Source organism: Tyto alba, unplaced genomic scaffold (genome assembly GCF_018691265.1).
Source record: "Tyto alba isolate M040663 unplaced genomic scaffold, T.alba_DEE_v4.0 Super-Scaffold_2, whole genome shotgun sequence".
Classification (NCBI taxonomy): Eukaryota; Metazoa; Chordata; class Aves; order Strigiformes; family Tytonidae; genus Tyto; species Tyto alba.
Window position 1 is genome coordinate 53,006,041 of NW_024881282.1, and position 23,097 is coordinate 53,029,137.

General features: G+C 40.6%; 1 protein-coding gene across 2 annotated transcripts in view; it reads right to left on the reverse strand.

The window, feature by feature from the left end:
* Positions 1 to 22,365, reverse strand: part of LEMD3 (LEM domain containing 3) — a 52,348-nt gene extending 29,983 nt beyond the window's left edge. The window contains exons 1-2 of one of the 2 annotated variants that reach the window (XR_006165307.1): positions 20,751 to 22,365; positions 374 to 411 (exon numbers count right to left, since the gene is read on the reverse strand). Coding sequence is in view for 1 of the 2 variants with exons in the window: in XM_009968165.3 (XP_009966467.3) it covers positions 374 to 411; positions 20,751 to 22,296 (1,584 nt within the window). In the remaining variant the exon portion in view is untranslated. The remainder of the gene's footprint in view (positions 1 to 373; positions 412 to 20,750) is intronic. The other variant, XM_009968165.3, reaches the window with a different exon arrangement.
* Positions 22,366 to 23,097: the final 732 nt, after the last annotated feature.

Genomic DNA, 23,097 nt, shown 5'->3' on the forward strand with positions numbered 1-23,097 from the left:
TGGAGTTCCAAAGTCAATCATCTCTTACCAGCTGTCCTTTCAAGGTTGAGAAGCCAAATGGTAACAGTAAGAGACAAATTTGATAAATTTAGTCTCAAAACTTAAAGACAGTGCAATTTTTCCTCATAGCTCTAAAATGCAAATTATGTAACATTTTCTTAGTATATAAAGCAACCAGAATGACACAGCCAAACCTTGTAATCCTAGTTATATTGCCCAAGATGAAAAACAAAAAATTAAAACATTAGAGTTGCAGGGACTGTGTTCATCTCATGCAAAACTTTACAGAACTACATCCTTCTGAACAGATCTATACTGCTTTTATACAATCATTTGACAGACTAAAATCTCAATATGAAGTGGGTTTACTTACTTCTATTTTTTGTCGTTCTTCACTGAAGGGATTCTTGACTATCAGAAAAGAAAAAAAATATTAATTAATTCTAGAGTCTGAAAATACAAAAAAGGTATACCAACACCGGAGCTTTATAACAACACTGTAATCTTCAGATAAAAACAAACAAGTCCATAATATGACAAATAATAATTAGACAGTTATTAACCTTTGACTTAATTCCACATTTGATAATGCACTATACTAGTATTTAGATTAAACCAGATTCTTGTAATCTGCAAATTTCACAGTTATTTCCATGCAAAAAAAAAAAAACAACATGCCTACCATTTACCAAGTTCTTGCTTTAATGACTCTATTGCATTGAAACCATAACAGTTTTACATTTTTTAGTGTCTAGTTTAAAAAAGTAGAACTACTTTTTTACTAAGCAGTAATCCATACAACAGAGCTGTACAATTCATAAGCATTTTCTGTTTTGACAAGAGATGAAACAATGAGAATTCAGGTGAAAAAAACCACAGTGTGACTAAATGACCATTCCTTCCTTTCTAAATAAAAGTTTCCACAGCTCCTGAAAGGGTAAATTTATCTATTATATTCCTCTCAGCTACAAAAATATATTCTTCCAGGAAGAGAAGTTGAAATCAGACAAGTAATTTGGGCTATGATTCCACTTAAGACTGATCATCTGGTAACTGAAAAGTTACCAAGGCAGGAAGCAGTCACCATTAAAGCATATTGTCTTGCCTTTCTAAGTCACAAACTCTTGTTTCACCCACAGTTTGAGCTTACACTGAAATTAACATTTCCACATGCTATTCAAACAGCAAATGAAGCTTGTACTGACCATAGTTCACCGTGCACAAAAAGAAAAAAAACCATCCTGAGAAACTTGACACAAAATTGGAGGTCTAGCTGTATATGTCATCATATGGATATTGAAAGCACACCAAGAACAGGTAGCACTTGAAGGGGCACACTGCTTCATGTGCAGTTCTACAAAAAGTAGAGTTATTCCAAAATAAAATAAAAATTTTAAAAAAAGTTTACTTTTCACTGCTTCTAAATCTGATGCATTTGCATAGAGAAACTGGAAGAAATCTCAATTCAGGAAAAGTTTTATGCATTTTAAAATCTTGGAGTTCAACTTTCTATACCAAGACATAGTAAAAGGTAAGTACCATCTTAAATAGTGTCCAAAATACATAATTTCATTTACATGGTGTAATTACACTCACTCCCTCATCCCAGATACTGCAGCTGTTTACACAGCATTTCTGCTTGCATCTGAAGTTAACCCAGTATCAGCCTCTGACAGTGCTAACCAATTTGACTTCTTGTAAGACACTCCCATGTGTAAGATATTCACAAAACATCAAGAGTTGCCTCCCAAAGTCTGCTGATTGACAAAATCTTGACTCCTGAAACATAACCATGATTATTAAGCTGCTCAGTTAATTTAGCTATAAACGGGACAAATATGAGAAATAAAGGTGGACACACTAGATCAAAATCATGGCAAGAATTCTCATTTAGGAGAAGCAGAGGATACAAAAGAAACTAAGGACCAATTTATAAACCCAGGGTCCCCTAACCTTTGCCAAGTCTAATTGCATCTGGATAAGTAACTGAAAATACGTACATTTTTTAACAACAACAAAATTTGTAAAACGATGTGATTTTTATTATCTGCACAAACTTCCATAGCACTGTTTGCAGCACCCAGATGCTGACCCACTTCACCTTTTTTTGAAAGGCAAGCTTGAAGTGGAAATTATTATGATTTCATCGCTCATATATGTAGCAATGGTAAGGAACACATTTCTACAATTACAACCAACAAATGATGTATAAAATATGTAAAACATGAATGAAGAAGAAAGCTTCCCTCTCCAAAACTCTGCAAACAGTTTGTCCACATGCCTGAGCTCAGAAGAAAATTAAGCATGCTACCTACACAACAGCAGTAAGTACTTCAGCTTCCTCTGACACAGCAAATGGAGGGAAACACACACACCGCCCACACCCACACCAAAAAAAAAACACCAAACCACAAACACAAACACTCAAACACAGGGAATGGTTTTCAGACATCTGAATATTTGATTCAGATATCAAATTAAAACTGGTAGAAGCAGGAGATGTTTAAGCACGCTTGTAAATCAAGCCCTGTACCACTTCATGATTTCATTCTGTGGGTGCAAATTCTCAGACATAGCCTATTAGATTATCAAGCTACCAATCTGACAAAGCTTCTACGTATTTCATTCAGTAACTCTGCAGAACATTGCCAGTACACTAAACTTTTAATCTAAATAGCCTAAAATAGAATTAGAGAAACACAGCCAAAGCTCTAGATGACTGCCAACCTCCCAGTTTGATCGTTAGTTATCCAGACAGGATAATTATGTAATTATGGTCTCTTCCCAAGGTCAATCTTATTGAGTATACATGAAATCTTGATTATATGGTTTTAGATTGGGCAGGGTGGGGGCATGAGACACAGTAGTGTGTAGATTTCAGTATACCTCACACACATTTTAGCACTGATGAAAGCCACGGAACAAACACAAATACACTTCCATGCCTGCAAAGATCAAAACTGAAAACTGTCAGCTGCAATTCTACATATGCTAGGACAGTACAGCAATTAAGTGAAGGCAATGATGGTGTTAGATTTTCCCAGCATCAATCTCACATGTAAACAATTTTGTATTTGGATAAATTCAAACATTGAATTTATGAAGCAATCCAGATGAGATACCAATGTTAGCCTCTCCTTCACAAATACGTAGTGGTTAAAGTGACCATTTCCATAAAATCTCTCTGAAGTTATGGATTTTATAGCAGGTTAACCAATAATTGAGACACATTTTAAGATGTTAATATTGTTTAGAATGCCTGCTGTCTTGAGACAAGTAAGCTAAATGCAACTGCAGCAATTTATCAGCTGCATATGCAATTAACAACTGTTAATCAATCTGCATCTACTTACTACATAGCCTGATTAACTTGAGCTAATAAAGCCACTCCTTAACTACTTCACTAATTCCTCTGTTCTGAATCCACCCTTCCTTCTTTTGTCCAGAATCTAAACTCTTACCAAATCCTCCCACTTGCTCCAGCCACAGATGTAGTTTTCACCTACTCCAACATGTCTGAGGTATTTCAATGTATTACATCAACATTATTGGTTCTAGAGGTTTCTTGACAGTTCTTAAAATATGTCAGTATAGTTTTAAGAGTAACAAGTTCTTGTTCTAACCAACCAAGCATTAATATAATAACTAATTACTAATAGAAGAGTTTCTTACATGACCATATCATACTTCCAAGGCTCCTTCTCAAAAAGGTTTCAAGACTTCTACCATACAGCAACAATTACCAGCCTTGAAAGTGGTTTGACTAGAAAACTCTTGTTTTTATGAGCTTCAGAGAACAATTTCTCTTCTACTTATACTACAAAACTAAAAACCATAGAGAAAATTATCTAAACCAGGAATCTCCTGACTGTTGTCCCAGGGGGTCTTCTCTCCAGGTTAACCAAGCAATCCACAACCACATCTGCTGCCCTCAAAAAATGAGAGGTGCAACAAACTACATGGACATGGCAACCTCATTGTCCATTAGAACACTAGACAGCAGCCAAACCGTGAGAAGCATGGCAGTTTTATATGGCCGCACGTGAATACTAGCTGCGGGATAAAAACACAGTGAGTATTTTCATGGAAGAAAAACCTCAAAAACTTGACAAAGGGAACCGTACCAATTCCCTAAAAACACTGTAATAACTAAACATTCTGCTTGAAAGTTTGACACACTGGGAGAAGGGCTTTATTCCTGACAAGGTGTAATAGGATTCTTCAGCCAGACATGAAAGGAAACAGAAAGTAAGGACACTAAGGGACATCATCTTCACATGCAACTTGATTTCAGAACAGGAAGGGATATGTTATTGAAATTCCATTTTTAAGGAGCATTCTTATTTAAATGTTAGTTAATCTAGAACAAGACAATAAGATTACCAAAAAGCCTACAAAAGAAAACAAAACATCTTACAAAAATTGTTCTGGTTAACTGAAAATACTACTAATGACCCTCAGAAGTAATTAATTTACACATCTTACTGTTGGGACAAGCTGTAAATGATGATTTACAGACTAGTAGAAATCCTCAGAATGGCAGAACTGGTCAGTCTCAAATAACAAAAAGTCACCAATACAAAGCTAAGGGTCACAGCACAGCTCCAAAGCATTCCAGTCAAAGCTGTCAACACAAATGCACGTTCCAAGCCATCTCAAAGAGATGCTCAATTTTAGGAGTACAAGTGCAGTCAGTGTCAACATGCAAGGTTAATTTTCACTAGAATACTAAAGCCTTCATCTTTAAAGTAACAATAAAACCACTCACCACCACCCATTTTCCTCCCTAATACATTGGTAACAATTGCAGACGGACACGGTACTTACTTCAGTAAGACAAACAGGGAACACAAAGTGGGATTTCTCCTTTTTTGAAGCATGGTTTAACAGACATGAAGTTGCAGCCTAATTGCAGACATTCATGAACACACTTATAGAGTCTTAATGGTACAAGTTCCAAAGACTGACACAGCTCCACAGGCAGTCATACTCAGAAGACATGCACACGTAAAAATACACTTGCTTAGTACATATGCTAGAACCATATCACTAACATGGTACTAAAATAAGGGATTCTGTTACCTTCTGGTCAGCAAGTTAGGATGTCAAGTATCAGCTAATCCTTCTACCACAGTCATCTCTTAGATGCTGCAGTACCCTGTCCTGAATAGTGATACCATTCTTGCAGTTTCAGTATCCAGTACACTTCAACAGGTAACATCAAAACTGAAGTATGAAGGAACAGTCACACCAGAACAAACCAAGGATTCAACTAGCCCAGAATCCTGCCTCCAGCAGCAGAAAGAGGTTTTCCTCTTTTCAGAGACACCTGTCCCTAACTGGAGGGGAGAAATCAAAAGAACAGTCACAAAAATGAGTCAGAGTGTAAGAACATAAAGTATATGCTGATACTTCAACAGACTATTCTCCCAGTCATAAAAAAATTTGCACCTCAGTGGCTTCCCAAGACAGTCACTGGCTACATTTTTTTTTCTTCTCATTCATCAACTCCAGTCTATTTTTCCCTACCAATTTGTCTAATCCCACATTAACCTCAAGCAAGCTTTTAGCTTCAGCAACATTGAGTTCCACAACTTAAAGTGCATGTGTGAAAAACCAGTTCCTCTGCTTACTCTGAACTTGCCACTTGTTAACTTGAGAAACTCCTCCTTGTATTAGAGGAGACAGTGAGTAATCAGACCCTATTCACCCTCTCCATAATACTCAGGCCTTTGCTTCAATCTTCAGTCTCTCCCTTGGTCCTCACACTTTCACACTCAAGAGTCCTGTTCCTCCTTGCTATGAAAGCCATACTGTGGACCAGAGTTGGACACTATCCAAAAAGGAGCACCATGGATTATTAGTATCATACTGATACTCTCAAATATACTTTGTTCTCTCAATTCTCCTCCTAAAAAGCAGAAAATCCTACCATTGTGTTTCCTTCTTGACCACTACTGAATATTATGGTAACATTTTTAACAGAATCATTGTAATGCCATAATCTATTTCTGAACATACAGATAATTTGATTTTATAAATGAAAAAGCAACTTTCCAATGCAGCTTTAAGGAGCTGTAAAGCCACAGCTGCAGAAATAAGAATGATCCCAATTAACCTGTAATCACGTAATTTCTCAATGTGATGATACCAGAAGTGCCAAATACCATCTACACAAGGATTCACAGACTGCACACTGCAACACACACTTCAAGCTAGCAACTTCTGCAGAAGCAAGAATGTTCCTCCCTGAAAACACAAAAGTACTTTTCTCCTCCCCACCCACCATGTCATAAGCGGACTAATCCCCAAACAGAAGCAGTATTTTCTCCAAAATTTGTCCTGTAAAGGTGTGTTCAGTAAGTGGATAACCTAATGCTTTCCATTAGAATTTTCTCTACATCAAAAAAATACATTAGCTGGATAACATATTGTTACCAGAGAAAGAGACAAAACTGGAAGCACTGCTATCTGAAATAGGCCTTTAGCCCAGCCATTTTCTACATGAGGTTGGAAACAAGTTCTCAATGTTACAATCCACGTACTTCAATACCAACTAACAGATCTGTAACTTTTTTTCAGTAAATTCGGGGTCAAGTACTGATCCCACGGAGTGACATACTGGGTATGTGTCAAGGACAATTCTAAAACATTGTCTCTTAAAGCTCCTAAACCTTAAAATGCCAGTAAAAAACCAAACAAGTTATTACACAAAATAAATTACTCCCACGTTCCATCTTTCAAACAGCTTAAATAAACGTGCCTTTATTTTCCTCTCTGAAATTACTCAACACTCAGAACAAATGAGCAGTTTTGCATGAACTCCATCTCCAGATTGTGCTGGAATTCAGGTAGAAACCACTTTGAATCAGTAGGCTAAATCTCTGTGCTTTGATACTAAGGCACAAAGTCATACGTCAAGCTGAGCAATTCCTTCACTACAGATCATCTTTGTGTGCTTTGGAAAAAAATTTTTGTATTTTTAAATCAGTACACCTTACAGTTTGAATAGTCCTTGGCCATGCCAGTTTTGAACAGCAGCACAATCTGCCACAAGGATTAGCAAATCCTAAAAAGAGCTGATTCTTTCCTTAACATCAAGTCAGTTTTTCAACTGCCTCAGTTTAGAAAGCTTTTATTAATAATCTTCCCCCAATATCATTTGAATTCATTCAGTTTGTGAATAGGTAATAAGTGTTGATGATATAACTAAACTATTTCATAATCACTTTTTTTTTTTTTTACAAAACCTTCCTCTAAAATCATTAAAACTATCATATTTGTGATTGACATTCAGTTCAGACACACTTTCTATCAGCCCTGAAAATAGCGGTCTTCATTATTTTAGGTAAAAGGGTGGGAAATACCAGAATTTCTCTTTGGAGTTCCTCGGTACTTCTTAAAAAAACCCTCTCCATATTTCAGCTCTATCATCCTTTCCAGAAGTGCTCAAATCTACTCCTGCCTATTTAAATACTGGTTATAATAGACCTGAGTACTGAAAGATGCTCTTGGAAGTCATGTCAATTCAGTCCATATTTAAGGAGACTAGTGTTTTGGAAGCGCTTCTCATCAGGTTATTCAGTTTCACTAGAATAAAAATATTACTGTCATTCTAGTACTTGTATTAATGATTGAAAGCATAGAAATTCTAAGTTTTGTGCCTAAAGGATTAAAGTAAAATATTTTACTCTGTGTACTGCCTGTGGATATCCTTGTACTGTGAAACAAACAGAACAGTTGGCTGTAAGTCAGTTCTTAAGAACATCACTTTCTTTAAGCAAAAAACCTTATAAAATAAATCCAGAATTGAAACAGCTGCCAAGACAGAGCTGACTTCAGAGGAAGTTTTCACTAGATTATTGCCACATTCACTCCATGAATACTGCTGCCAGCTAGAATTTACTGTACCGAACTGCCCATTTCAAACAGAACTGATACCTCAGACCAACACCTGCAAATATTAACAAAGAAACTGTCTTTCCTTATTTCTGGTCTCCTGTTTCCTAAATATCACCATCAACCACAGCAAGACTCAGGAAAGAAAAAAAACACCTACAGAGCTATAGTACAGACACTGCTTGTTTCAAAACAAAAAACATGCAACCTGCCCATGTGTATGAAAAAAGCATGAGTTATTTTTTTCCTTCTAGAAGACCCTGTGAAAGTAACTGTACACAACAGATGAAGGAACAAGTAAATGAGCCCAAAGAAGAACTGATACAGCCACACCAAGAAAGAGAACAAGCTTTAGAATACCACTATCAGCAAGAAAACGATACTGCATTTTAGTTCCCCAATTCCATAGACTGATGAGAAAGTTGGGCAGTGTTTCATACTCCCAACACAGGGGGTGGGGCAAGCACCTTCAGAAGAAGCAAGTGCCAGTCACCAAACACTCTAGACAAAGCTTCCAGTTGCTACACCCACCCAGGAACTGGTCTGCACCCCAAATTCTACCTCCTCTGTGCCTACATTAATCTTAATGAAGCATACAGTACATGAGCAGACTTAAGCAAGAGCACATTGAGCTGCTAGGTTATTTACAAAATCATTTCTCTTGATCTGTATTTGTGGAAACCTGAAACTATTCATACAATAAAGTACCTTCTTTTCCAGTTTTATTTTTACCAGTGTAAGGAAATGTTTTATAGCAACAGAATTTGCACACACACTCTTTTACATTATATCATAAAACATGTATTTCAATGAAGAAACAGCTGTCTGTTCTATAAGGAAAAATGGCTCAGAAGTGCATTTGCCATGCATTGTAAAAATTAGGTAATACTACATTCCTTGCACACATATACACACAGTCTCCATTATAGGCTAATGTTTATACGTAGGAAAAAGAAAGAAAAAAAAACCCACACTAAGACTGCTTTTATCAGTAGTTGCAAAACATTACCAGGAAAAACATTAGACTTCAAACTCCTACCAGCATTTTATATGGGGTAGAGAGCACCTTCACTTTCAAGAGATCCCTGGAAAAGGCTTCTGTAATATCTCTTCTCCATTTTTATGTGCTCCCTTGCAAATATTTTCACTCTTTATACTTTTATAAGGTCAAAAACCACCCATGATTTCAATAAATGAAATCGTGAATGATGAAAAAATGAAAAAAAAAAAATAACAAAATGAAAAATAATTAACAAGTGGGGGGAAAAAAGATATTTAGAAGCAGGGGAAACTCTACGTTGAAAATATGGCAGCATGAGCAAATCAATGTTAAATTAGGAAGTGGTCTGCTTTCCTCAAACTCCAAAGTTCAAGATGGAAAGCAAACTCATAAAGCAAATGTTATTAAAACACAGAAGGTTTAAGCATGAATGGGAATCTGCAATTAAATATTAAATCTACTGTCACTCTGCCAAGGTACCCAATCTGGATAGAAACACTCCTGTGATCCTGTACAAGCAGAAAGAATCCTTGTCTTGAAGAGTTTCCAATCTACTTGAAGAGTATCCAGTCATAACCTCTTCTTCCAGACAGATTTCAGTTACAGAGTATTAACAATATACTATAATATGAACAGTTTACAGCATCTAAAGGTAACATTCAAATGAAAAGCACTGACAGGAGAACTCTTAAGTCCCTCAATCATGAGAGCAAAGACATTAACGTCAAGATAAAGATTACATAGGGATTTTTCATATTTAAAGCCGTGGTTCTGCTGTGCCTCTACCTTTTTAACCATTCAGCACACATTGGGCTATCACTGCTTGTTGCACTAAGAGCAGCAGAACTACTGAACAGTGACCTATACAAAGCCTGAAACACGGCAATAAAACTCTGAAAATTGGTGCCCTAGCGTAACCTAGAGAGAAAAAAAGAGCTTAATCTATGCAGGACATACAGAGCTAGCTGCTAGCAAGTCACTTGTCATGACAAAGATGAGTTTTCACAGAGGAAGCAGCAGTCAGCTTACCAGAAGTATCCATATGATCTAAATAGGAGGAAAACTGCCCACCACATATAGCAGAAGTTTGCAGAGCTCAAAACCAGGAGGAGATGAGCAATAACACCACTTGACTCAGAATGAATAAAAGTAGGCAATATTTAGTAACTTCCATTTTCACTCAGCTGCTCAGAATCTAAAGAGTTGGCTAACCTTCCAGGCTATCATACCAGATGCATTTCTTTGACAGCATAAACTGCCTGGTTCAAATAAAAATTATTATCTGAAAGGAACAACTGGACTACCATGCAGCCATGCATCGCCATTGTCCTTACATATATGCCTTGCCATTGGCTCCTATACTCAGCTGAAAAGTCTGCTTGAACTAAGTCTTCCAATATTGTTATTATAACTGTTTGTTAAGATGAATCTTCTAGCAACATTTCTAAGCCAGGTGGATCTAGAGGAAAAAGAACCTATCTTGGCAAGAAACTCATCTGCCATACAGAAAGAACAGAAAAAGAAGATGGAAATGAAGAAAAAGTGACTTGGATCTCAAATGCTGGAGACAATAAAACCTTACCACATCACTGGCTATCTGTCGATACATGAGAACTCTGTAGTATAAGTCACTACATGCAAAAGTATGTAGCACCTAGTACAAAGCTAGGTGCTTAAACTGTAAAACAAAGTTTACAAAACAAGATCTTAACTCTCCTTCCTCAAATCATTTATCTCATGCTTAAGGAAGCATAGCAGGCCATATAGCTAGTAGTCTGATGCCAAGGGTTGTGTAAGAAGCTCAGTACATTTCCATCTCCTGAATGGCAAAGAACATCACATGCCAATTAATTCCTTTATAGAAGGGATAGACAGATCCTACTTGGCCTTTGGTTCACAAATCACCAGGACAGATCCTTCCCATGGCTGGTACTTTAATGGGATTTCCTTCCACAGTTTGCTCTCCCTCCAAAAGAATGACTTTAATACCACATATCCTATACAGCAGAACAAAACAAGTTTTGATTTAACATCCCATTGGTTTTCCCCTTCCACACGTCATGTGCACTTGTACCTAGCCTGCACATTTTTGTTGTTAGTTCATAAGCAGCACCTTTACCTCAGGGTCAAGAGAAAAAAAAATAGTATTTAAAGTTATAAATTAAAATAGGCATTAACCACTGCATTGTCCAATTCCAAAGTACACAGACACATTAGAGTTCAAAGTAAACAAGCTAAAAAAAAGTGTCTACAGCATTTCTGCAGGGAGAACCACCTTTGATGGAAATCAAATTTAACAGAGACTGGTTGTGATACACCTAGGATCACCAAACCAGACTGTGCATATACACCTGCCCATTCTGAATGAAAGAGCTCTCAGGAGTCTCAGGATGGTAGTTCTAGTTTTCAATGAGAAACTAAAAATTACTAGCTCAAAGTACACTGTACAGATCATACAACAGGATGGCTCTTTCAGATGTCCAACACTCCATTTTATTTTTTTCTGTGTTTATATCAAAATGAACATGTGTTTGTTATTATATACAAAATATAAAGTACCCAAACAAGAATATATCCTTTAGATACAGCTCAGACTCTCCATTTCCCACAATGACTTAGGAACACCTTTATCCAAAGCTGCTTTTGCATAAGCAGTACACTTCACATGCTTACAGATAAGAGAAACAAAACCCAAAAATAAGTAGTGAGACTAGTTCCTTCTCCAGAAGGAAATCTGCATCTCCAACCTTATTTTCTCAGCTAGATTAAGTCTCCCCACGACAGCATAAAGTTCCTTTGACACACACATTTAAAAAAAAAAAAAAAAAAAGCACGCACCTTTTCAGCTTTTTCCTTGAAATACACTTTGCCTCTCACTTCCAGAAGCTTCCTTAGATCATACATCTGGTTCAAACCAATACAGAGACAGACTAGGATGAACCTGTCATCATACTTCCCTCTTCCTTTCAAAACCAAGAATTTCATAAATCATTCTCTCTTATTTACAAAGTAACAGTAAACCATTTCCAAGGAATTTGCAAGAATGAGAAACAGCACAAGACTGACAGACTGGCCCTTCCCCAGAATTTGGTTGGACTGTATATCTCCATAACCTGAAAGAGGCCTCTCAGGGGTTGTCTGAAGCATGACACCTGAGAGAAAGAAACAGCCCACTAAACTTTTATATATAGGTCAAATGGCACATATGAACAGAAAATTTCATGATGAATGTTTTATTATTTTCAAGAAAATATACTGGCAATTAAAAAAAAATAAAAAGAACAAACAGAAACAAAACACTACACACCACAATCAAGAGCTGTTTCAGGCAACATTAACAAAAAAAAAAACCACCACAAAACAAAACCAAAAACCAAACACACATTTACCTTTTGATATTTGAAACCCTTCATTCACAGTAAATGCTCCATTGCTTAGCATCCATTGACAGGTTTCAGATTAGTTCTACCTAGACTTCTGAGAGATACAGAAATACTGCACCAGGGGCTCATGTTATGCAGCTTGCTGATACTGAACAGACACTGGGAAAAGTATTACTGAATGAGTCTGCAGTGGAATGTTTTATTGTATAACTACACAGAGAGATGAGGAGTACTGAGGAGACAGATGGATGAGGCGAGCAGCTTTGATAAGCAGCCTATTGAAAACATCCTAAAGCTGACATGAGCGGATATGAAGTCAATGGACAGTGAGACTTCTCCAGTAAGAAATTCAAAGATTTAACTGACCTTCAAAGAAACACTTTCCTGTGGATAAAAGGAAAATTAAAATCTAGATGTGGCCTTAAACTTTAGTCTGGAATAACATTATATTTACCCAACTCATCCCAGCAATCCTCTTGTGGTAAAGTTCTGTTCAGCTGGTTCCCTTAGCAAGGACAGGCTGATGCTGCATTTACCCAAGACATCATGAAGTATAAAAGTTTCATAGAATTATAGAATGATTTGGGTTGGAAGGGACCTTGAAGATCACCTAGTTCCAAGCCCCCTGCCCTGGGCAGGGACCCCTTCCACCAGCCCAGGTTGCTCAAAGCCCCGTCCAGCCTGGCCTTGAACCCTCCCAGGGAGGGGGCAGCCACAGCTGCTCTGGGCACCCTGTACCAGTGCCTCACCACCCTCACAATGAATTTCTTCCTTCTGTCTCAATCTACCCTCTTTCATTTTAAAACCATTATCCCTTGTCCTATCACTACACTCCCCGTTAAAGAGTCCCTCTCCACCTTCCCTGTAGCCCCCTTTAAGTACTGGAAGGCCGCTATAAGGTCTCCCCAGAGCCTTCTCTTCTCCAGGCTGAACAACCCCAACTCTCTCAGCCTGTCCTCAGAAGGGAGGTGCTCCAGCCCCCTGAGCATCTTTGTGGCCTCCTCTGGACCCACTCTAGCAGGTCCATGTCCTTTTTATGCTCTGGGGGCCCCAGAGCTGGACACAGCACTGCAGGTGGGGTCTCACCAGAGCAGAGGGGGTGAATCCCCTCCCTTGGCCTGCTGGCTACACTTCTCTTGATGCAGCCCGAGGCACAGTTGGCTTTCTGGGCTGCAAGTACACATTGCTGGCTCATATTCAGTTTTCCATCCACTAATACCCCCAAGTCTTTCTCCACAGGGCTGCTTTTGATGCACTCATTGCTCAGCCTGTGTTTGTATTTGTTGCTTTCTTGCACTTTTCAAGAAAGAAAAAGTTAAGGAGATGTGACTGTATATAAACCCTGTATTAAGACTTAAAGTGAATAAAGGCAGTATGAAGGAAGTCTTAGTCTGTATATAAAACGATGGTTTTCTAATGAGCCATTTTCCAATTTTTAAGTAAATGGCCTTCTCCAAGACAAATAAAAACTGGCCTAGGAATTGGTCTACAATCCTTCATTTATGAACAGACCTATTTCTTACTTATCTAGTACAGCAGCACTAGAATTCAAAGGATCCTGTAGACTACTTAGTAAGTTTTAATGCCATTTAACTCAATGTTAGACCTCTCTTTTCAAGCCCCTATATCTTCTCCTCCCCACACTAAGCAGCCTTCTATATCAGTTCAGTCTGTAACTCAGAGTTAATTTAAAGCAGCTAAAGGAATTTAAGACTGTAAAAAGGCAGCTTTATTCAAGATACCTGTGTTACAATATGACCTTTGGTATGCAGAAAATTTGATCATTTCCTCTGCAAAAAGAAGACTTCATCTCTGCAAAACACCACGTGTAACAGCACATCTCCAACAAACCAGGCCCAACAGGTACACCACATCTGTCTTTCACGTTTAGCATGCATCCACACTCACTTGCTCCTTATCCTCTCACCCTCCACAGCAGACTGTAAATATACAGCAGAACAGAGAAACAGCACTGAACAACATTGTGGGGAGTAGAATAGAATAGGACTCAATATCAGACATTATAAACTGGAACCAGCCTTCTACGCAGAAGGAACCTATATGAGATCAACTTTAAGTTGTGCAGTGGTTCTTCAATCTATCTTTGTATCTATTGGTATGCTTCTTTCCATCAGTAACACTGTCCCTTTTCCAACTTTTTCTAAATCAGAATTCCTCAGTAGACAGAAGCCATCAAGGTTACTTTGATCAGTGGCAGGGTTACACCATGTCCTCATTTTTCAGAACCACAGCAAAGGCATTGCCACATTCTTCCAGAACTCTAGACCTACCAGCAGCAACAGCAGGAGCCAAGAAAGGAAGAGTAAGGACAAAGATACTACTACTGAAGTTCTTAGCAAACAAGCAAGTCCCCTGAAAAATCACTTTTTCTTCTTAACCTACCTTAATTTCACAATCTCTTAACCAATCAACTTACTCCCCTCAACCTACCACAAATCACAGCAGACAACTAATTCTATCAGAGAATACAAATGCCCACAGCAACTTTAAAGGTGTAAGGAATATATGCTTCATGATTACAATGGACTCCGTGTCTCCACAGCATTGGAACAGCACTTTCATTAACAAAAAACAAGGTACTTGCTTAATTTACTTGCCTAAGTTTTTTTTGTTAATTGACCAAGCGACTTTCTCAAACAGCAGATCTGGCCTTTTCACATGTTCGTAACTATTGCTGAAGCACAAGTCCAGAAGCACGACAGAGATCAATCAGTTCGCTACAACTCTAGCACTCCTGCCAGCTTAGCTGGGTAAGCAATCAAGCCAAAGTTTTGCGACCTGCTACTCCCAGATGAAACACAGATGTCAACAGGAGTTAAAATGTACATGATTTTTCAGAAACACAGTTGATCCCCAAGAATAGAAAGACTGTAGGCCTGATTCACTTCTCATACTGGATACTTAAAAATTATGAAACAGTGAAAAGTGGGGCTCCTACAATGCTAAATTGAAGTCCTTGGTTATCACAGGCTCTCCCTTAAAATATTTCCACTGCATCCATTACTGCTGTATGCATTTGTCCTAAGCAGAAAGAAATCTGCGTTGCACTTGAACGCTGCTAGAGTTGGCAGAGGTTCTTAACAAAAGAAACACAAGTTTGCTTTTTGCATTCCCCCACTTCTTTCTAGTCTGCAGTGCTTTATAAACATAGAAAAGTTGCAACCAGATCTGCTTTCAGATCCTAGATCACCCTTAATTTTCTCACATCAAATCAAATTTTCTTTTGAGAAATTATTATGCGCCATGGAATGGAGTGCAAGCTTTCAATTATTTTTTGATACCTAATGAACACAGATCCTGTCAAGCTCTTCTGCATCCCTGCTCCCCAGGCAAGTAATTTTAGTTCCAATTTCCCATGACTGACTTCACAAAAAAAGCAGAGCCTACAACAGTAACGTTAAAAAAAAGCCACCGTAAGAATATCTAAAGTCATGGCATAAGGAAAGTTTTGTGTGCATCTGCAAACAGCAACACATTTAAGGTATGAATGCCAAATAAGTTAGTTCTAAGTATTCTGAACAAAGTATCAAGCACCACAATCTCCTTAAATCAGTAATTCTAAAGTTGCATAATTTGTTTCAAATACTTATACGCAATTTTCATATTTATACTACAGATCTGCTGTAAAGGTAAGCAGACTGTTTATTATCCCTTAGGAAGGATCTGAAGTTGCCAACTAAGACAAACTACTTTGCATTATGCAACAATTATTTGGAATTTCCTCGGTACAAGTCTTGGTCAAATCTGTTCCTCATTTTTAAGAGTTATTTCTGATATACCATAAGGAAGACTAGTTTAAAAATGTCAAGAATCCTATGGAAATTTAACCATTCTGCCTGGCTTTACCTTATGAAGGCAGCCTAGGGTTTTTTTGACCTACTGATCCTGATCCAAAACTCACCAAACCACAGAAGTGAGATCAGCTACAAGAGAGATTAGTCTTTAAGATGCACATCAGGATTTTCTTTTGTATCACCTAGAAGAGAAATATTTGCTAACTAAAGTTTACAGAAATATACGGAAAGTGAAAGAGCTATATGCTAATATGTCAATAGAGTAAGTTGTTACATTGTCAGCTACAAGTATTACCTGCAAAGCACAAGCAATAATAATAGCAACAAAGTACAGGATCCCTCCAAATTTGCTTCCTCTCTTTACTACCTTCTCTTCTATAAATATTTCTTACACAAAATTCATCTTCTTCCATTGAAGCCAACACTGTGAAGAAGACTTCTCAGAAGGGGATCTTAAAAGACAAGTAGATTTGTAACAGTTATCTGTGAAATACCACAGCACTTTAATAGTAATTTGCAGGCCTGTGAGCACAACAGTCATCTTCTTGTCTTTTATATAGCAAGTCTAACATCTTAACAATGAAATTCCCTGCATAAAATTCCACAGAAGTTTTAACACCCGAGAGATTTAGAAGTTGAGAACAAAGGATCGTCAATGGAATAGAATTAAACTCTTAGAATTGTGATTTGCATAAGCTTCTACTTGGAATATAAGCGACTGCTAAACCTCACTGAATTAACATTTCAAAACCACAAGTTGTAGCAGATACAGTATTATCCTCCTAGCAGTTGTTGTGTAACAAGTATCACAGAAAGATCAAAATTACTAGCAAGAGATGTCACTTTCAAAAGCCTCTCCTAATAAGAACATGAGATTTTAAACAAGAACTACTTGACAGTTTCAAGATTACTTTTTTTGTTGTTGTTGTTTTTTGCCACATCAATTACTCCCCAAGGAAAGCACTGGAGCAGAAACAGCAAGAGTAACTTAAACGAAACCTATTTCAGATTACAACCTTAGCAGCACCTAAACTAGCATCCTCATCTTTCAGAAAATAAACCAGACCTAAAAGCAACATCTACTGATCTGAGAGTTATCACCTTTCCACAAAGAATAACTTCAGAACTAACTCATGGGAGCAGCCACTTGAGATGCTCAGGGTAACATTACAAAACAAATCCAAAGAAATTGGAAAAGATACCCAACTCTTCAAGGTTTGAAAAACCCTAGGAAGTAGACAAAAGTCAAATCTACTATTTTCCTGACAAAATGCTGGCTTGGCAAGAAGTTGATACAATTCCACGGTATTTTGAAAGCACGTCCAAGCAAAATGTGCTTTACAGCAACAGCCACATGAATGAGGTTAGCAGCAACCAAGCCCAAACTGAGCTTTCTTTTCACATACAACACTGCCAGAGACAGCAAGCGCAATATGCACCTATGCACTAGTTGGTCTTTTATGTAAGCTTGAAGAGTAGCTTAATTTCAGTGGTTTAAGAAGCTCTAGTAAGAGCCCCATAGATAATTACCTACATTGTAGACAGCTAAATGCACAACCTTACCTCAAGTGACTAAATGTAGGTTAGATTGGAAAAATTAGCCCAACTCCAGTTTATCTTTGAACATTTTATGCCTCGTATGCATCAAAACTAAAGCACTTCATATCCATTTCAGAGCTCTGAATAAGAAATCATTTGAACATTATGAACAATATAAGTGACAATCCTATTCTGAAGTTTTCCAATTACTGCTTCTCATCTGTATTATTTTACCTGGCCTAAATTCAACCCCAATACCTAGTTTTAAGCCTCCCCCATTAAACATACCTCCTCTGTTCTCAGATTACAGCCTGACAAATACTGTAAATGCTGATATTGGGTGTACTTGGTGATACATATTTTTCAGTGTGTCAGACACAGTAACACTTTATTTTGATTGAATTTCATTTTAGGTAATGAACAATTAAGTCAACCAACATTAAGCTCATTGTGCATAATTCCCTACAAATTTAAAATAAGAAGTCATCCAAATATACAAATCACTGCCCATTTTGCTTTCTCACAGTAACTACAACAATTATAGAGATGGATATAGCGCAACTCCACTGAATCCCAAAACCTTTTATGATATAGTTTGAAGTTGAAAATAACTGAGTTTTTCACAATCAAATCACCCTCAGCCAACAGAATCTTACCTACAACCACCTAAAAGACAGAAAAAAATCAGTATCCAATCACCTAACTGAAAGGTTGTTTCTTGAGATACACTGTTATTTTTCAATAAAAATGTATGAATCAGTTCTGCTTCTAAAAAGAAAACAGACAATACGCCCACACAAGAATAAGAGCCAAAGGACTCACTCAGATGATGTTTAAGCTTAGGGAAGCATGTAATAGAAGACTGGGTTCTTTCCCTTCCCAGTAGCAATCAGTCTTTATTGGCCTGTCTTGTCTGTTCTTGCCTGTTCTACAGACCTACCATATTTTCGTTGCATATGCCTATTTGAGATGTAAGAATTTAGTGAGCACGTGCTGAGCATATGGGCAAGGTAATTCACTGCCCATTTCCACATGACTTAGAAGGAGGAGTCTGCTCCTCTTCCTATCAAAGGAGCTAGCACAAAACCTGGGGCTTGCTTCTTCCAATGGGCCCTGTTCCCATTTGTTATGTTGCAAAGCCCAGGGCCGTGAAAAAGGAAAGACAGATGAAATGTGAGTGATGCTGTCAGAACAATTCTTCAGAAAATCCACTCCCAGGAGTTCCACTGAAAAAAAAAAGAACCAATAGGAACAGGCCAAGAACTGGCTTAACTGAACTATCAAGCAACACTGGGCTACCAGACCACTGGCTGGGCAGCCTAACCTAAGCAAAAGAGCACAATTTTCCCTGTATACAGTTCCAGCTGGGTTAATGTTTTAAGAGCAATATACTCAACACAGTGATCCCACACTCTGTAAGAAAGTTCACACATTCAAAATTAAGTTCTCTCCCAAGACAAAAAGTTCAGAGTGGGTTTCTTTTCACAGTATTACTGCTATCTGCATAGCTGAGACATTCAGTTTTGTCAATCAGCATGGAAGGCAAGTTTTAACTACTGAATTTGTCAGTCAGAAAGTTTACCCCAATAGGCTGACAGACCTTCTCCCCTAGTAGAATCATCATATTTCAAGACTAGGAAAAAAAAAAATCTAATTCATCTTAGTAGAATTACACAGCTTATCAGGATATAAGAAAATGTATCTCTGCCTCTAGCAGTTCTGGCCAGAAGTTAACCACAGAATATGAGTAGTCCCAACAGTCACACTATCCTGTACCTAATTTTAGCCCACCTGCATATGTTCACCACCTTCCCAAAAAAACAGTACTAAACACTACTTAAGAGCCACGTGGACAGCAATGAAACCACTGCAAATGCTTAAGTCCTTGCTGCTACTGTCCTTTCTAAATGCTAAATCCTTTACTCCCTCCTGCAAAGAGCGCAAAACAGAATTAAGAACTTTTCTGATACTATAATGAATAACATTCGAAGGCGGGGGGGAGAAGAGAAAGAAACAGCCCACACTGCTATTTCTGCCCTGTAACATCTAGCAGATCCCAATCTAACAGTGGGATCACTCCTTACAAGGCACTGTATACATGCCCACACATGAGTATATAAACCCTCTACTATCCATACAAAGAAATATATATGCACATGCATAAACCCCACATGCCTTCAAGAAAAATTCAAGTCTCCAAGGACCTTCTAACACTCTCACATGCCAAAACAAGCTTTTTGCATCATTTTTCATTGCTCCTGATGAGAAATTAAGACAGCAATGGCATGATTTTTCTTTCTGATGTTAGAAACTCCACTGCCCATTTTGGAGCAGTCAATAATTGAATTAGCATGAATCTCCACCCTTAGGTGGTACGTTTCCATTTTCATATGCTTTGTGAATACAAAATGGTAGTTTCTAATTCCATTCTGAGAAGTTACTTTCACCTATTAAAGAAGCTCCCAAGTAATTCAAGATTTTAAAAAAAAAAAAGCTCTAAAGCACAGCAGTATTTCATGTATAAACACACTCTCCACTAAATTTAGAAAAAAGGACTTATTAGAAAACAACACACAATAGGTCCAGCAATCACTGCATCAAGTTTGCTACATTGTCTAACATCATCTCAACCTATTGTCCTTTTCAAGCCCCAGTACACATAGATGAAAACAACCCGCTTTATTACCAACTACAGTCAAACCTTAGCCCTGCAGGAATCCCAGATATCTAAGTGTGAATGATTACTTCTGTGAGATTAGCATAAAGTCATACCTCATCAATTCTCTATTAACCACAGATCTGCTATATTGAACAAAACACATAAAATTGCTTTATGAAGAAAACATGCTAGAAAACAAGGTATCAACAGATTACAGCATGGAATGCCAGGATTTGAGTTTATCCTCAAACGCCTTGCAACCTTATTATACTAGCTTGCAAGGTATGTATTTAAGGAAAGACAATTTCTCTGTGCTCCATTTTATATAGAAAGACTATACCAAGGTGGAACCCAGAACTGCTCAGTAAGGGACGTCTGGGAACACAAAGGTGAATTAACAGTTGTTTTAGCCAGCTGCAGAAAGAAACTGCTCTTACCCTTCATCTAATACTTACTGTTGGATCCCACATCCTCAGCTACTCCAGAACCTCTCATTCTCAGGTATGTGAATCCCAGTATCAGAAAGAACAAGCATGCAGCAGTTAAGAGGAACATGGACAGGTAATGTGCACTGAAGCCTCCAGTGGTGGACACCTCCTCTCTTTTGAACTGTTGGAGAAGCTCCTCCTCGGGCTCTGAGAGATTCTTCTTGTAGGTGTTTTTCAGGTAGGTATTATTTGAACCCGTATGATTGGAGTGGTTGAGTCTAAGGGAGGAGGAGGTTCCACCCGGGGGAAGGCTATTACTAGCTGAATAGATCCTGGATTCAACATTATAGCTACCAGGAACACCGCTGAGAACATGGTTATTGGTCGCTTTCCTAATGGTGCCTGGAGGGTCAGTGATTTTACTGCTGTCCACGTCCGTGAGCGGCGGTGGCAGCAACAATACTGTAGGGGATTTCTTAGACAGGCCAATGCGGTATCTGAGGCTGAGAGGACTGGAGTCCAGATTTTCACATCCTCCACCTCCTCCTCCCCCCGCCGCCGCCGCCTCCTCCTGATTTCTGCCCGCGTCTAGACTCCCGGCAGCAGCCGCCTCCGCCGCCGCCGCCCTGTCATTCGTTACGACTACACCAGCACCACAGCCTCCGCCAGCCCTTTCTTGGCCCGTCTCCATCACGCCAGCGCCGGCTGCAGCGCATTTGCTTGTTATGAATGGAGCAGGAGACTTGCTGAGGCTCCGTCTGGGCCGGCGAAGTGCAGACTCCTCCTTTGGTACCTGCTGCTTGGCCCTCGCCCCCGCCGCCGCCTCCTCCTCCTCCGAGTCCGAGTACTTGTCCCTGATGCCGCCGTAGGAGAGGAGCCGGTTCCCGTTCACGGCCCGGTTCTTCCACCGCCGCTGCTCGCTCTCCTCGTCCTCCTCCTCCTCCTCCTCTTCCTCGTCCTCCTCCCCTCCTTCCTCGTCGCCGTCTCCGGGCTTCCTCACGCCCTGAGCCGCCGCCGCTCTCCTGGCCGCCGCCCCCCACCAGGCGTTGGGCTTCCGCCGGGCCGCCTCCTCCGGGGGGGAGCTGTTACTCACGCCGCAGGCGCCGTGGGGGGCGGCGGGCCTCAGGCCGCGGAAGAGGGGTGAAGCCCGCTCCCTCCTGCTGCCGGCGCCGGCCTGGCTCCGGGGACTGGTTTCCACATCCGACTCGTCCGAGCTGAAGCCCAGCAGCACTTTGCCGCCCCCGGCAGAGGGTGCTGCGCGGATCCGGCCGCTCCCGGCGGCAGCCCCGGGGAGGTAGGGGTGCTCGGCGCCGACCAGCCGCGGTCCCACGGCCGGGGCCGCTCGCCCGCCGCCGCCGCCGCCCGCCGCCGCTCCGGCCCCCGTGTTATTGTTGTTGCTGTTCCGGGTCTTGTTGGCGCCGCCGCGGGCCCCAGCCCGCTCATCTTCGCGCAGCTTCTTCAGCTTCTTCAGGTAGACGGGCCGGGTGCTCTCGGTGACCGGCCCGGGGGAGAAGCCGAAGCGCCTCAGCTCCGAGAAGAGCTCCTCATCCGTGAGCTGCGCGGCCGCCGCCATTTTTCCGCTCGTTTCCCCCCCCACCCCCCCTCCCCTCAACCCGCCGCCGACCGCGGCGTTTCCTACCCACGCGCCGCACCGCGCCGCGCTCCCCGCCGGAACTGACGCGTGCGCACTCGGCTGTGGCCTAGACCTGCCTGTCACCCCGCGGGCGCCCCCCGCCGGAGCCGAGGCCGGGCGGGGGAAGGGGGAGGGGCCAGGCGGAGAAGGGGGCGTGGTCAGGTGGGGAAAGGGGGCGTGACTAGACGGCGCCGGCTGCCCCTTCCCCCCTCCACCGCCCAGTAACGGCTGGCGCGCGGCGCCGGGGCGGGGCTGGCGCCGGCAGTTCCTTCCCCTCACACACACACACACTCACACACACCTTCACCCCGCTCCGCCGCCGGGTTTGGGGCGGAGGGTTGGGGTTTTGAGGCAGCGATCAGGGGCGAGGAGGGAACTCCCACACACGCCCCGGAACGGGCGGCACGCCGTAGCGGTGTTTTCGGCGGTGGTACCCCGCGGGGGCAGCCGAGCCCGGAGGGGCGAGGGGCGGCTGCGGTTGGCGGCGGTCGCTGTGGGAGCTGGGAGGGCGGGTCGAGTCAGAAACGCGCAACTTTACGCCCCTCCTGCAGATAGACGCTAAAGCGGGCCGAGCGTCGCGTTATTTGGGGATCGGCTGCAGGGAGAAGTGTCTGGCCGAACATCAAACATCTTTTAGCGCCGTTTCCAGGTTACAAATTTAGCCTAGCCGCGGCCGAAGACGTGAAAAGGGCCCACACGTGCACTTTTCGTGGGCCCTTTCCCAGGGTGTGTGCTTGCTTC